The sequence below is a fragment of the Limanda limanda genome, chromosome 7, assembly GCF_963576545.1.
Source record: "Limanda limanda chromosome 7, fLimLim1.1, whole genome shotgun sequence".
Lineage (NCBI taxonomy): Eukaryota > Metazoa > Chordata > Actinopteri > Pleuronectiformes > Pleuronectidae > Limanda > Limanda limanda.
Genome location: NC_083642.1, coordinates 3,022,448 through 3,039,396, shown reverse-complemented (window position 1 = coordinate 3,039,396; position 16,949 = coordinate 3,022,448). Strand labels below are relative to the sequence as shown.

Below are 16,949 nucleotides of genomic sequence, written 5' to 3'. Positions count from 1 at the left end.
TTAAATTTGTAAAAGTAAATTTGTTCCAAGCAGCCAGAGCCTGCTCAAACGTGATTGGTCAAACTAGAAACAAACTAGAAACTCTTGTCCCTCTTCTACTGATTCCTCGAGGGACGTCCCATCTCCGCAATATGGAAGAAAGTGAAAAATAAATATCCTGAATCCGCCCCCTGATCCAGATTCATCCATTATCCATCCTGCTTTGCCTATTGAGGGTGGTGGTGGTGGTGGTGGTGGGGGGGGAGCTGGAGCCAATCCCAGCTGTCATTGGGCGAGAGGACATGGTCACACATGGTCCCCAGCGTATCACAGGGTCAACACATACAGAGACAAACAGCCAATCACATCTGCTGTGAAATTAGATCCATTTGACCTAATCTGCATGTCTCAGTGGGAGGAAGCCGGAGGAAACCCACAGAGACACAGAGACACAGAGAGGACACACAGACACAGAGACACAGAGAGGACACACAGACACAGAGAGGAACCAGAATGAAATCCTCTCCTTCCCGGATCCGTCCACCAGGTTCATGTTAATCTGTTCAGGGGTGAAAATGAGACAAACAGAAAAGAGACGAGTCTGAAACGTGACGTCTTCTCATCTCGAGACTCAGCAATGAAGCAAATTTCCCCCAAATGTCAAACGATTCCTTTCAATAACTGTACACCGTGCACACAGACACACACACAGACACACACACACACAGACACACACACGTGCGCTCAGTTTATTTGGAGCACCACAGGTCACACAGCGCACGTGCTCCACTGTCACACTCTCTGTCGCTGAGCAGGAGTTCAGAAGGGAGGAGTCTCTCTGGTGTTTCACAGGTTGCACTGAACCGATGGTCACTTTGTAAGTTCTGTGTCGATTGTGCGATAGTGTTGCGTTAGGTTTAGGATTGTGTATTTCATTGCATGGGTTCTTTTCTTGTTGTGTAAGCGTGTCCAGGCGAGTGAACACTGAGGACTCGGTGTCTGCAGAGTTTACGACCCGATATTAAAACCACAGATTTCTCAATGTGACCTCTGAAGCACCAGCGCTGCCCCCCCGGTCGACGCCCACTCCTCCTGACAGATGCAAGATTGTTTTTACAGACAGATATTTTTAATTATGCATCGTCTCGTTTATTTTACCGCGCAGCATTTTTAATGAGCTCATAGGGTGAGTAAGGGGAGCGGGAGGAAACAGCCGACTCATCCCAAGGCTAAAGGAGGAGAAATGGAGAAAGGCCTTTCCCTCCGGTGATTCTTCTGTTCACCTTCATGGGAACCTTCCTGCTCTTAGTCCTCTGGGGTTAAACAAGCTTCACAATCTGCTCCTGAACCGTGAGCTCTTATGCTTTAACTCGTGGTGTGAGGCACTGGCTGGAGTCGTAAGCTGCTTCTGGTTTTCACGGTCGGTTACAGACATTCTTGCAGTGAAGCAGCTTTTCTTTCTGTCATCTGAAGAGGGGCGTGGCTTCACAGCTCCGGCCTCGGACCATGGAGGTGACTGATGTGATTGAGTTTTTCAGGACAACGTTGAACCAAAGACGATGATGATCAGTGTTCCTTTAACCGCAGCATCGCCGTGCTGTGTCAAATTAAACCTGATTTTCACTACGAGGATTCCTCTAGAAGAGTAGAAGCTGTTGTTCTTTGTTTCCAGTTTCATGTGAGGGTTTAGGATTTACATTATATACTTTAAGGATATGCATTAGAGGAAACAGGGGTATTTGGCTTCTTGCATGTAAACGGCACATAAGAGAAGATTTGAAGTAAGGATGAGGACACTCGGTGAAAGGTTTCATCTGCTGATGTCATCAATTCGAATAATTAGATTGATTCTCATTTACGTTGAATTTATGATGCAAAAACATTCACTTATTGTTTAACAGAGGGCAAAGACACGTCGAGTGAGCGCTCCTGTTACGACTCGACTGCTTCTCCTGAACAAGTCGTGCTGCCTGAGGGTCGGATCTGAACTTCCTGGATCGCACACAGAGTTCAAGTCGAGAGTCCTGTAGTTGTGATTTGTGGCCATTATATTTCACTATAGTATTTTTTTATTTTTTACTTTTTATTTTTTATATTTCTATATATATATGCATTTATTTATGGTGCTTTTTATGATGTTTGTTCATAAGCCTTAATTTATTCAGTTGCCATCAATGACAAATAAATAATGAAAAATGGAATATGAAGAATCTGGTTTTTACTTTGCTACTTTGCTTCTTGAAACACGGCTACAAAACATTTAAATTAATATGCCTAAGACATTATGCTGTAATTTACGTGTAATTCACCTTTACAGAATAAAGCTGACATTTCTCTACATGATCCGTAAACAGTCAACAAATCCCATGAAAACTAGTTCCTGAAAAATATCCTCTGATAAAGTTGAACAGAATATTTGTTTCCCTCCAGTCACTGCATAAAGATCAATCCCCTGAAAATACTGAATCATGATCCAGATCTGCAAAAATCTTTCCCCTGTTCACAGATATTATCTATAGATGTTTTAAAGGATCCTTCCACCTACTCAGTGTTAATCCAGTAGTTTCTACAAACTTAACACATTGTTCTTCTGTGGAGCTCAAACATCCACGAGGCCAAAACACTCACTCATAATCATCAGCTTTCTAAAAATCCCTTAACTCACAATATTAAAGAAAGTTGAAAAAATGAAATCCTGGATGGTGCAAAGACATTTTCTGGATTCTTTATTGGGTCAAGCTCCACGTCTCCAGATTATTACATTGGAATCAGTTCTGTAGTTTTAGCATTATTCTGCTAACGAATAAACAAATACAGATGAAAACCTCCTCATCACTTTCTGTCTCTGAAGCTCGATGAATCCTATTGAACACGTTTGGCAAATAAAGTTCCAGTCTTTAAAACTATTTTCTAAAAACAACCGAGCTCCGTGGTTCTTCATCATCAATGTGGAAAACAATGGAGGTCTGTGGCAGAGAGGAATTAGCTTAGCTTGTTTTTAATACGTCTACGTCTTTATACTTAAAGATGAGAAACATTTCAGCTGAAACAAGGAAGCTGCTTGACAAGAAAATAACATTGCAAATGTTTTAACAGTTGATTTATCATTTAAAATCACCATATATTTCTTTTATAAACAGATAGTAAACTAAATTTCTTTGGATTTAGGACCATTGGAATAGTGACATTTTGATTATTTATATTTTTTAATGATTGTGTAAATGCTTGTTCGCTGCAGCCCTAAATAATTGAATACCATAATACTAACTGAATACCTCCAGCCTTGTCCTCTGAAGTATTTAAATAATGTGTTGTACTTGTATGACTGGTTTACAACTACAGTTCAATTATCTTTTTGTATGAAATTTAAATATAATGTTAACACACAGTCACATCAACCTCAAACCATGTGTGTGTGTGAAACCAGCTGATTAAAAACTGGAGGATCAAACGTGGCCACATGTGTAAAAACTGTAATTACTCATCTATGAGGAAAGAAACATTATATATTATAATATTATAATATTATTATAAGGCAACAAACAAACAATCACCCAGCGTGAGAACCTCTCGGGAGAAGGTCCTCACAACCGGGCTCGGACTTTCTTTGGAGTTTGTTTCAGATGTGAGGAATTCAGCAGGAGATTCTCCACTCGAGACACAACACAGGTCTGGGGAGAGGTGAAGTGGGAGGAGGAGGCGCAGGAGGGAGGAGAGAGGAGGCGCAGGAGACTCGTGATGAATCCTCTGGAGAATCTCCTGCTGTGTTCTCACATGGGCTCACTCATTATCTGGAGGTTTTACTCTGGGGGAGCTGACAAGAAAAGCTGACTCGGGGATTTGCGTTCTCACATTCAGTCCCTCTGGATATTTCAGGAGAACATCTGGACTTCAGGTCTGAGAGCAGCTCCAGAGGCTGAATGTGAGGAGCCGGACAAAGGAGGCAGCGTCTTGAGTTCATCTCAGATTACCAGGAGGCATTTTGGGAACAGCAGCTGTCAAACACCAGGAGGCGCCACCAGCCGGCCCTCCTGCACCAGACGACCTTTCTATAAGTTAAAGTAGTGCGACAGCTTGGACCTGGAGACATAACATCTACTGTAGTGTGTCAGAAACAAGGTGGTGGAGGAGCGTTCGAGTGCAGCTCAGGCGTGTTGCTTCTTCTCCTTCTGTCGGCGATGAGGAGGGAGTCCTGGAGACCAGGGGTTCAGATACCAGACCCGGTAGGTGAGGAACCAGGCCAGCAGAGCACACGTGGTGCCCAGCCACTTCTGGATGGACTCATGGAAGTAAACAGAGGTGCAGGCGAACATCCACACCCAGAGGGCCACCAGCAGGTTCAGAGCCACGTAGAGCAGGTTGAGGACAAGCCGGGGCAGAGGGGACAGTCCAGCCGTCTTCACCCAGGCCATGGGCGCGATCTCCTCCACGATGAAGAGGGCGGAGTAGCACAGGATGAAGGAGTGGCCCGAGATGTCGTAGCCCCACCAGTGGAAGCCGGCGCGCCTGCAGGACACTTTGGTGGTGAGCTCCGAGTTCAGCGCCTCCATGGAGGAGGAGTGGAAGCAGGAGCCGGTCACGTCCTCGATGTAGAAGAAGGTCTCGGTGCACACGTACCACACGGAGGTCGCCACCGCCAGGGACAGCAGCCGGCGGCCCAGGAAGGAGGCGCTGCGGCTGAAGGACGAGTTGGACAGGAGGACGAAGGGCGTGAGCAGCAGCAGCGTCCAGCCCCAGGACACTTTGACAAAATACCTGCAGGACGGACAAGACACACCTTCATTCTGGGTTCTAGTCTCCTTTCCTAGCTCCTCACAGAGTCTCCTTTCCTAACTCCTCACAGAGTCTCTTTTCCTAACTCTTCACAGGTTCTCCTTTCCTAACTCCTCACAGAGTCTCTTTTCCTAACTCTTCACAGGTTCTCCTTTCCTAACTCCTCACAGAGTCTCCTTTCCTAACTCCTCACAGAGTCTCCTTTCCTAACTCCTCACAGAGTCTCCTTTCCTAACTCCTCACAGAGTCTCCTTTCCTAACTCCTCACAGAGTCTCCTTTCCTAACTCTTCACAGGTTCTCCTTTCCTAACTCCTCACAGAGTCTCCTTTCCTAACTCCTCACAGAGTCTCCTTTCCTAACTCCTCACAGAGTCTCCTTTCCTAACCCCTCACAGGTTCTCCTTTCCTAGCTCCTCACAGAGTCTCCTTTCCTAACTCCTCACAGAGTCTCCTTTCCTAACCCCTCACAGGTTCTCCTTTCCTAGCTCCTCACAGGTTCTCCTTTCCTAACTCCTTACAGATTCCTCTCTCCTAGCTCCTCACAGGTTCTCCTTTCCTAGCTCCTCACAGGTTCACATCTTTCCTAACCCCTCACAAGTTCTCCTTTCCTAACTCCTCACGGATGATCCTTTCCTAACCCTTCACAAATTCTCCTTTCCTAACTCCTCACAGATTCCTCTTTCCTAACCCCTCACACGTTCTCCTTTCCTAACTCTTCACAGATTCTCTTTTCCTAGCTCATCACAGATTCACATCTTTCCTAACCCTTCACAAGTTCTCCTTTCCTAACTCCTCACAGATTCTCCTTTCCTAACTCCTCACAGAGTCTCCTTTCCTAACTCCTCACAGATTCTCCTTTCCTAACCCCTCACAAGTTCTCCTTTCCTAACTCTTCACAGATTCTCCTTTCCTAGCTCCTCACAGAGTCTCCTTTCCTAACTCTTCACAGATTCTCTTTTCCTAGCTCCTCACAAGTTCTCCTTTCCTAATCCCTCACAGATTCTCCTTTCCTAACTCCTCACAGATTCTCCTTTCCTAACCCTTCACAAGTTCTCCTTTCCTAACTCCTCACAGATTCTCCTTTCCTAACCCCTCACAAGTTCTCCTTTCCTAACTCTTCACAGATTCTCCTTTCCTAGCTCCTCACAGAGTCTCCTTTCCTAACTCTTCACAGATTCTCTTTTCCTAGCTCCTCACAGAGTCTCCTTTCCTAGTACCTCATATATTAGTCTTTCATAACCCCTCACAAGTTCTCCTTTCCTAACTCCTCACAGATTCCTCTTTCCTAACCCTTCACAGATTCTCCTTTCCTAACTCCTCACAGAGTCTCCTTTCCTAACTCCTCACAGATTAGCCTTCCCTAACCCTTCAAAGATTCTCCTTTCCTAGCTCCTCACAGTTTCTCCTTTCCTATCTCCTCACAGATTCTCCTTTCCTAATACCTCACATATTCTCCTTTCCTAGCTCTTCAAAGGGTCTCCTTTCCTAAATCCTCACAGATTCCTCTTTCCTAACTCCTCAAAGTCTCCTTTCCTAACCCCTCACAAGTTCTCCTTTCCTAACTCCTCACAGAGTGTCATTTCCTAACCCCTCACAGATTCTCCTTTCCTAACCCTTCACAAGTTCTCCTTTCCTAACTCCTCACAGATTCTCCTTTCCTAACCCTTCACAAGTTCTCCTTTCCTAACTCCTCACAAATTCTCCTTTCCTAACTCCTCACAGATTCTCCTTTCCTAACTCCTCTCAGAGTCTCCTTTCCTAACTCCTCACAGATTCCTCTTTCCTAACCCCTCACAGAGTCTCCTTTCCTAACTCCTCACAGATTCCTCTTTCCTAACTCCTCACACTTTTGTATAGTAGATTTTTGCTGACGTCATGAAGACCAGGGAGCCCCTCCTCTCACCTGCGTGACGTCAGCAGGCCACCTGTCCCTGAGCTACAGGTGTCTGTCACTAGCACTGTGAAGCTAACAGCTAGCAGCTAACAGCTAACAACAGAGCTAACAGCCACTCACAGGTTCAGCAGGTTCCGGCTGCTGCTGAAGTAAGTTTCCGGGACGAGCTCCAGCTCCTTCAGGACGGAGCCCAGCACCGTCAGCAGCACGAAGACCCCCGGGAAGTAGAGCCGGAGACCCGGGGTCCTCCACAGGGAGAGCAGCCTCTCCACCGTCACTTCCACCGCCGCCATGTTGGACTGTTCAAATAACTTTATTAACACAAACACAAACAGAGCAGCTTAACATTCCAACAACGACCACAGGCAGGTGGCAACGTGCAGGACACACGTTACAGTATTATATTAAATACTTTATAATACAACTATAATACTAAGCATTATAATACTTATCATTTATAATACAATTATAATACTTACAATCATTATACCTACAGTTATGATACTGAACATTATAATACTTAACATATAATAAAAGTGTGTGTAATACGTGTGCTAGAGACTAAATCAGATTGGGTTTTTATTTTGAATATATAATAATAATAATAAAGAAATAAGATTAGTTCCACACATTTTCTTCCTTTTTCATTTGGAAGAAAATATAAGTAAAATACAAATTCTGAGCTTGAGGATCTGTTTAAAAAAACATAATGCTCATAACTTAACTTTTTTATTTTATTTTATAGTTGTGCTGCATTCATTTTCACTTTTTATGTCGGTGAAGTTTTACGTAAGTAGAAATTATGATTATAATTATGATTATTATGAGTATTATGTTTAGAATGATTATTATTATGACAGCAAATGTATTTTTTTTAAATGCCAAGGACGGAAGTTGCTCTCACGTCAGCGTAGAGCAACCAATGGGGTATCTTGGCTGACACCTGCTGTACAGAGTGGTGTACTTCCATGGGAGATTGTCTGAAAGCAGATACTGAATAAAGGTTTATAAATATAACTGTGCAAACTGGCAGTGGATAATAAATTAATACAGATGTATTTATATCAAATGGAAGATAATTGCAGTGAAAATGTATGTTCTGCCAGCACCAGGCCTGATCTAAATCTAAATCTAAATCTAAACAAATCTCAGCAGGAAGAAATGTCAAACTATTTCTTCTTCGTACAGTCATCATAATGTCAGCTCACAGAATATTCTAACCTCGTCTACACTACATGTGAAAACTGAACCTGAGAGTAAATATATTCCTCCTTCCATCCATCAGTGAGGAATTTGTTTTCATGGATTGAATAATGGTTGTTTTCTTGTGGAATGACTCATGAAGTGTGTGTGTACGTGCTGTGCTTCTAAAGGAAAGGTTGAGCCCAGTTCTTGCTGAGTCATCACACTTGTACTGGAGGATTGATGCTCTCTGACTTGGCAAACAAGCGTCTCCTAGAAATGCAGTCTGCAGGCATGGCTGGGGTTTGGCTGATTGAATGTTTCATTGTTCAGATATGTCAACACAAGAGTTGATTTAAGGGACCTAAGGTTTTAAAACGTGCGTTATAAAATTAAGAAAACATTTTATGCAAATTCAAATATTGAAAATGACTCATGATTTGCACTCTTTTGCTGTTAGACTCCAGATATGTGAACCTGCTCAATGCAAACACTGAGCGAATCTCCTTCAGTGTTAGAAAGGGAATAAAACATAACAAAAAAACTACAGTAGACATATTGGCTGGTTTTTCAAAAGGCTGAGGCTTTCCTGTGCAGAATGAAAAATGTCACTGTGAATTATTAAAACATCTGAATTTCTCCCTGCATCCAGGAGGAGAAGCTGCTCATTGACTTTTGCTGTTTTAGTGTCTGACTGCACGATGACGCTGCAGAGACTCGAGTCTGATGTCACAGCTTCAGTTTTCTTCCAGAGACAAAGGTCAGAATGTTGGATTTGTTCTGTCTGTTCGCTGACGATGTTTTATATGTGGCCACCTGACACTTATGAAGAAGAATCTTAAGCCACAGTGAAGGCAGATGCTGTGAGGTCATGGTTGGAGGAAGGATTCACCAAGAGTTGAGAACAGGTTATTTAATGTTGAGTGCCATCATCCATCATCCATCCTGACTCATGGTCAAATGGCTCCTGTCTTCTCTGAATGTATTTCAGTTAGTTTACTTCCCACCAGTTCTTCAGTTCACCTGTTTTCAGTTAGCCAATCAGATGTCATTGTATTAAACCCCCTGTGGCTCCACTTCCTGTTTGCTTCCTGTCCTCCTACCTCCACACGCGCCCTTGTGTGTTTCTACGTTTTATGTGTTATAGTTTGTTTTATCTGCGCTCTGATTTTTTAATTTCCCCTTTTTGGTTTTGGACGATGCTCCCTGGTTTTTGGACTTTTCCTGCATCATCTCAATATAATATGTCTGCCGGCTGTTTCGTTAAATCACTAAAATGGCAGAGATCCATTTATTCTTGATGGAAAATGTTATAGATAAATCACTTTTAACTGCTTTGTTTTTTAAATGTGCTTTACAAATGTACTTGCCCTCATAAAACACTTTATTTGTACCTGCATTAAGTTGTCTGGAAGAAAAGCACTTTGTTCTCCCCTCATCATTCATAGTTTTTATAGATTATTACAATAGATCCACTGTTAAACAAAGTATTTTCCAGTGAGACGCATCAGCAGCTTCTTACTGGACCCGGCCGACACAAGCAGGGATCTGAAATACAGTCGGGTCGATGTTTTATGTTCCTTCTTGAGCGAATGCAAGAGGCTACTGAGTTCTCCTCCTCACCTTTCAGACGCTACAAGGTCACAGGGAGCTTTTGTGTGCGAGCGCCCTGCAGCGCTTCAGACCAGACAGATGATGTCATACTGCAGGTGCTGAGGGACGGACTCCGGGTGAAACCGTCTGGACGGAGAATCGTCCTCCAGAACTTGTCTCGGCTCAGACTTCCTGAATGTTTAGGGCCAAATCCTGCAGAGGTATGAAAAACCACAATAAATTATCCTCTGAAAAATCCCTCAAACTGACTTTAAGCTCTTTCCTCGATAAAAGCATCAAAACAATGATTTGTATTCACATCACTAAGTTGAAGGTTTATTCTTTATTCACTCTGTAAATTCCTGCAACAGCCACATTTCCCCCTTCTGTCTGTCGCATGAAAGCTAATAAATGACTGAGTACTTTTATTTTCTGGCTGCACAACTCGGAACAGAATTTCTCCACAAGGTTTAATCCTTGAAACCAGAAGTCTGACATGTTGCACTCGCTCCACCATCCGTCAATCTGAGGGATCGGCTTTATATTGCTGCTCAGCATTTCTCCCCTCTTAGATGTGCACTGATGGAAATATTAACTATGTGACAGAAGTGACACACAAGTGGGCTTTGCTAAATTTAAACGCTGGAAGCTTCAAGTACAAGTCTTTGCTTTCAGCGATGTTCAAACAGCTCGTCCAGCCTCAGCACTGCACTATAGATACAGCTTGATTACACTCAGATGAGATAAATGCAGAGTGAAGAATACTTAAGTATATAACTCTGGACATAAAACTGCATTTAGATTCATTGAATATATATTGTCTTTTATTTGGATTTGCACCAGATTGCACACACACACAAATATCAGTCCCCTAAATACGTTTGATTATCCATGAATTATTCTCTGAGAAATCATGCAAATCTTGAATATAACAATGTTAGAGAGAAAATTTGTGATTTTGTATTTTTACCTGTGTTTTCTGTTTTCTTTTCTTCTAATTCTTGGAGGTATAGTGATTAAAAGTGATTAAAAATGTCGACAAAATCTAGAAGTAAAAGGTCAATGATCTGTATTAATATTGAACTCTTCTAGTCTTGATCACTTAAAGCTCTTTCTCCTTCTGTCTGTGTGATGTTGTCCTTCAGGCGAGTGGGTAAGCAAACCGGCCGAGCTTCAAGATCATGAACAAGATGCGACTCTGAGTTTGAACTGAACCTTGAGAGACGTTGACCTTCCCGATGCCAAAGGGCCCGGCCCTCTCTTTGATGGATCCTTCTGGGCATTTTACACACAAAGTCGCAAAGTCTGACAGCGCCTCGCTGAGCCTGTGTGGAAGTAAGCTGCGAAGCTTTGAAGGCTTCACTTCAGACGACTCACCTGAGCAGGCAGGTGACACGTGTGCTCTCAGGGTGATTCTGCCTTCTGCCCCGTATTGAATAGAAGCAGTGATTTAGTCCAGACATCAAGCTGCACCAAATGACACACTCAGAGATTTCAGACCTCTAAATAAGCCCAATTTTTATTTAATTTTCCATCGAGATCTGGGAAAAATCTCTGTGAAAACAATATTTTTTCAACTTTTTAGCTTGATTCATGTCCCATCCACTAACACGGAGGAGGCAGGATTTAGCTAAATGCAAAATTGTCTCATTTACAATTATATTCTCAAAATATTACAACTTTATTCTCATGTTATTAATACTTACTTCTCACTAACGTCTTCATTCTCATAATTTTATGACTTTCTTCTCATTTACCACTTTATTCTTTTAATATTACGGCTTTATTCTCTCTTTATGTGGCTGTCATAGATTTCTCATACCTAACTTATTTACTATTCACACGGGGCCTATGGCCAGTTTCTCTATTTACTTTATTCTAAAGTTTTCCTTCCTGGAGCAGCTTGATGGTCCAACAGCTCAGTGGCGACGTGACAGAGGAACGATTTGAATAATTTCCACGTTATTTGCTGCCTGATGCATTCGTGCTCATGTCTGAGTTTTAATCATAAAGTCATCATAGCTGCTGTGGAACTCCTGAGTCGTATCCGGCCTAAACAAACACGAACCAGGTTCCTCGGCCCTAAACCCTGAACTGACGCTGCCACAGTTAAAGAGTTCACTTCATTCTGTGCACATAGAGCCCTTCATGAATTCAGATTTCTCACAGTTTCCAGTTCTCGTGCACGAGACGTTTGGGAGTGCGTCGGGTTTGTTGGGCAAGAACCTATAATTTAGTGGCTTTTCAAAAAAGCTGCCAATAGTTTCATTGCATTTCAATAGCAGTTGTATTCTGTGGTTTTAATTCCATGTAGCGGTTGTTCCCCCGGTGTTTGAGTCCGGGTCCCACTGATCCCTGCGACCCCCTGTGGCGGCCCGGCCAGGTGGTGCAGTGGATCTTGGCAGTGACTCCTCATCGTATATTACTCAGTGAAGGAGTCTGGGGCTGTTCCCTGAGAACAGCAGCTGCAGATGAACGCTTTGTTTAATATGCATTCTTCACTCAGGCCGTCCCTGAGGCGTGCTGATTGAAACATTTCATTGTGTTTTATTGAAACAACTCGGGGAGATCAGCCAAAGCATGCGCTCTATGACTACTGGAGCTGAAGAGTTCAACTCGTGGGTTCAGATGAGTACATTTACTCTAGTGCTGTACTTAGGTACACATTTGAGGTACTTGCAATACTTTGTGTCCTTCTCTACTCCGTGTCTGATGAAGATATTGTAGTTTTTACTTGACCACATTTGTCTGACAGCTTCAGTTACTTTTCAGACTAGTCACTCACTAACAGTGAAGACAATACACTAAACTATTTTTGGAAAATATTCAAAGTTTTGCTAAAAGCTTTAGAGTCAAAAGTAAATTATGGCCCCTGATGCAGAAACATCCTAAATCCACAACTGGTATGATAAACATGTCACTCAGCTCTAGATGTATAAAATGTGTTTTTATAGAAGTTATACTTGTTAAAATTCCTGTACAAATTTAAATGTGTATCTGTGGGCAACCACCTCATAATGCCTCTTAAAAAAAATGGGGTGGCCTGTAAAATATTTCGTGATTGCCTCGTCTGTTATGAAAGGCAATTTCCTGTGTTTGTGATTTTCTCTGCAGTGGAGGCAAAGAGCGAGAGAAGGAGGCAGACGCTCGGTTTTGGGAGAAAGAAGAACACAGGCGGGTCTTTAGTTCAAACTCTCTGCCGCTCACGAGACAGCAGCTTGTTTGCAGAAGCTCGAGTTGAAGCTGCAGAGCGACTGAGCTGCTTCTCTGTGGCTCGTCCGGCTCTGACCTGTGAGAGGAGCCGCTGATGAAGGTAAAACACTCTTCGTCTTCTTCACTCGAACACAGGACGAGAGCAGAGGCTGATTCTGATGTTAAGATCATTGTTTTAAATTTAGTTTTCTAGGTCAGGGTCTGTTCTGAACTCGTCTGTTTGTAATGTTGTGTTTCTCTTGTTTTGTGTTGATGCTACTTCAGAATTATGTGAATTATCCTCAGACTCTTCTACAATATTCTGTCACTTTTTATTGTTTGCTTGCAAAGATTTTTATAAACAGTCTATGGTGCAGAATGAAGTTAGAAAACGTTTTATTCATCCTACCAGGTTTATCTGAAGGGAAGAGTTTATAGTCAATGTTTTAAATCAAATGAAACTGAATTTGCTTTATTACTGTTCGCATATATGTTTAAATGATTTGTTATTGTTTCATACATCACGAGTCGGCTACTTCAGAATCTGTTAAGCATCAATCTTCAGACACAAATTCACAACTGAGAATTTCTGTCTCAGTCTGATATGATGAAATAAACATAATCAAATGATCTACAATGGTTTTTGACGCAGTTACCGACCCGTGCTGTAGTTTATCTGAGGATCTGGAAAAAGACACACACACTGCCCCGCCCCCACTGGCTGCTACACACCACTGGTCACCTGTTTATCACGTTTTTATTAATATTAGACGTCCTAAAAACTGATCACGTCTTCTTCATAACCTGTGACCCATAAACATTTATACTGATGCTTGTGCCTCTGCAGAAATCTTTAACATAGATTCCAAGATTATTCATCTCGACCCTTTAGGCTGCAGAGGTGTTGAGTTAATTCACCTGTTTTTTGACAGAGTCTTGCAGGGACACCCCCCCTCCTCCTCCTCCTCCTCCTCCTCCACAGGCCCCAGATGGCTGCTGTTTGCCTTCAGCTGCTGCTCGCTGCCCCCCTGTGGTCGCTGCCCCCTGTGGTCGCTGCTGCTGCGGCGTGGTCGAGCTCCACCGAGCTGCTCAACGCCACCAGAGCTGCAGCCGAGGCCCAGTCTGACTCCAGGATGCTCTCTGCTGCTGGCGCTGCTTCCCGCAGCAGACGCAGGAGAGCCATGTCCTCCAGAGAGATCACGGCCCTGCTGGATTACCACAACCGGGTCCGCTCTCAGGTCTCCCCCCCTGCTGCTAATATGGAGTTCATGGTGAGGAGAATCCCACCAGAGGCCTGAGGAAGTGGTTTATTATCTTCAAAACTTCCTGGCTTTAGATGTATACTCTAGTCAAAGAGATGAATCACTTGTTGTGCTTCTCACCTCACAGAATAAACTAAAAGTGTCTCTTGTCTCGCTGTCTCCTCTGATCAGGTCTGGGATGACGGCCTGGCTCGGTCGGCCGAGTCCTGGGCATCGCTCTGCATCTGGGATCACGGCCCAACACAAGCCATGAAGTACATGGGCCAGAACCTGTCCATCACCTCAGGAAGGTACAGACCTCAGATCCGTAGGGCATGTGATGGATTGTGACACTTTCTGTGGCTGATGTGGAAGATTGACTGGATGTTTGTTGACAGGTTCCAGTCGATCACTGACCTCATCAGGTCCTGGTACAACGAGAGGCATCATTTCTCTTACCCCAGCAGATGCACTGGATCTGTGTGCTCGCACTATACTCAGGTAGATCCGGAGGAAACTGCTTTTTCTGTATCTTTACAGTATGAATTGAATTTATTTATAAATATTTTAGCCAGTTGAACTAACATGAAATACACTTTCATACACATTCATCCTGTTTTGTATATTTTTGTTTAATCTCTATTCCGATGTTCCCCAATCTCGCAATGTGAAGAAATTAAAAAACATTCCTGGATCCGACCCCTGATATGGATTTGAACCAAACTTTAATGGTTTCTCATGTGATTGATACCACAACCTGTCACTGAGTTTCATGGAAATCTGTTCAGTAGTTTCATAAACAAACAAAGTCTCTTACGACAAAGCAAATCTTAAACATATGTGACATTGTTTTGATGCGTCTTTTGAATTTGTTGTGAGATTTGTGTTAGTGAGCTTCCCCCTGTGTGTTGTGGTCAGATGGTTTGGGCGAGCACCAGCCGGCTGGGATGTGCAGTCAGGAAATGCTCCAACGTGCAGGCGTTCGGGAGCAGCTGGAGGGAGGCCACGCTGCTGGTCTGCAACTACTCTATAAAGTACGTTCTGCATATTCATCTGTATATCATGGTTCTGTCTCACACACACAAAAACATATACAGCAGGAGTGTGATGATTAAGTTCAGTTTTGAAGTTTAATTTCACAGAATGATCCCCTGAATATCAATATATAGCAAATGGTAATTAAACTACTAAACTACTTAAGTATAATTATGGATACTTGTATTTTGCTTGAGCATTCAATTGCCTGCATGCATTTTGTAATTGTGTAAAAAAAAACACATCAGCTAAGATGAAACTAAAAAACACTACATAAAAATTTAAAAAGTCATGTTGATGCATAATTAGCAACACAATATACTGTTTATAATATTACCTTTAATGATTTAATTACATTGATATCAATTTATTTAAATACCTGATCAGTTACTTTGAGAAAATTTGTTTGATGCTCGATACGTCCGAGCATCAGTCAGAAGTGAAACTGTGAAAATACGACTTTTAGTCATGACAGAATATTTCACACTGTAGTGTTGCTTCTTGTATTTTTTTGTTTCCCAAATAAATCACATCAGCACAAAAACAGACACACCAGTGATTTTTAAACCTTTATTTATCATTTAAAAGGAAAAAAACTCAAACACATTTGATCAGCGTCATTTAACATCTTTCATTCCGTCTACAGGATATGAATCAGATATTTCTTGCATTTTTTAAAACACATATACGTAGCATCACTGAGCTCCTGTGTGTTCCAGAGGGAACTGGGTGGGAGAATCTCCCTATAAGACCGGCAGGCCGTGCTCCGTCTGTCCCTCCAGCTACGGCGGCTCCTGCTGGAGGAATCAGTGCTCGGCAAACACCAAGACCAGAAGACGCTCCAGATATTAACACAACGCAGCGTTTCAAATGTGTTTTAATGAAAGAGGAAAAGGTTATTTATCACGATCAGTCCATCTGTGAAATAACAAACGCTGTGCTGGCAGAAAACAATGCAGCTGTCAAGGTACCACTATGTTCAGAACATCTTTATTCATGAATGTCTCACACACACAGTTGAGTTGTAGAGCTGCAGAATGAATGTTAATATTTTAATAAAACATAAGAGAAAGAGTTTTCTGGTATTTGGAGAAAAAGTCTTGTTTTGCACTGTTTTGAATGAATTAGTCGTTGGAGTAACTTTTTAGAGGCATTGACCAGATTGAAGCACTTTTACTGTACAGATGAAACCTACTGTAACCTGGGATGTTATAGGTTCTGTCTCCAACATGATAAATAAAATCATTTTACTGCTCAGTGTTTAAAAAAAACAAGTGTTTAATTTGTTCTTCTGCACGACTGAACATTAATTAAGTTATTAACAAACTGACTGAGGCTTTATGTCCCAATAAATAATCTGCTGTTCACTGCTTGTTCGCTTTCTGCTGCTGAGGCAGGAAATTCTCCGTGCTGCATTTCACCTCATTACATCTCACCCTCAGCCCCAGGGACGCTTCCTCCGCCATAAAGCTGCAGACTAATGCAGAGTTTATGGTCTAGAATATGAGGGAATCAGGACACACACACACACACACACACAAACACACACTGTACGGTCACAACAGCAAACATGTAAACTACTGGATATGGAGCCCGTTTTGCTCGACAAATAGAATTAGTCAGAAAGCAGCAGAGCGGCCTGTGGCTCAGCATCCATGTGACTTTATTACCCATTTATCTTGGGAGCTTATTACTCTGCACAGCAGGAGGCAGCGTGTATGGTTTCTGCTTTGTTATGGATACTTTTCTGCATCTTATTCCCGACTACTGACACAACACAATCCTTATATGGACCCAAAAGTTATCCGGCAATTCCGGGTCCTTCTCTGTCTGTGGGTTCTCTCCAGTCTCCTCCCACAGTTCAAACACCTGCACGTGGGGTCAGGTTTATTAAAGACTATAAATTGACCCTTCATTTGAATGGCTGTTTGTTTTGTATCCCAATATTTCTAACACCTATTGTTACTTGAAGGAAAATACCATATATGACTGTGATACAAGAATTTGGTGCATTGTTCTTCTAGACTTTTAAAAGAAATCTCCAACTAATCCAGACTGAA

At 42.6% G+C, this 16,949-nt stretch overlaps 2 protein-coding genes across 2 annotated transcripts; one reads left to right on the top strand and one right to left on the bottom strand.

The window, feature by feature from the left end:
• Positions 1-2,688: 2,688 nt before the first annotated feature.
• Positions 2,689-6,951, bottom strand: fitm2 (fat storage inducing transmembrane protein 2). Its single transcript, XM_061074718.1, has 2 exons — positions 6,767-6,951; positions 2,689-4,734 (listed from the first exon to the last, which is right to left on the bottom strand). The coding sequence occupies exons 1-2, from the start codon at positions 6,937-6,939 to the stop codon at positions 4,125-4,127; spliced, it is 783 nt and encodes a 260-aa protein (XP_060930701.1). The 5' UTR covers positions 6,940-6,951; the 3' UTR covers positions 2,689-4,124.
• A 6,651-nt stretch (positions 6,952-13,602) lies between these two features.
• Positions 13,603-15,741, top strand: r3hdml (R3H domain containing-like). Its single transcript, XM_061074084.1, has 5 exons — positions 13,603-13,884; positions 14,047-14,165; positions 14,253-14,355; positions 14,773-14,888; positions 15,609-15,741. Exons 1-5 carry the CDS (start codon positions 13,603-13,605, stop codon positions 15,739-15,741), a joined length of 753 nt encoding a protein of 250 aa, XP_060930067.1.
• Positions 15,742-16,949: the final 1,208 nt, after the last annotated feature.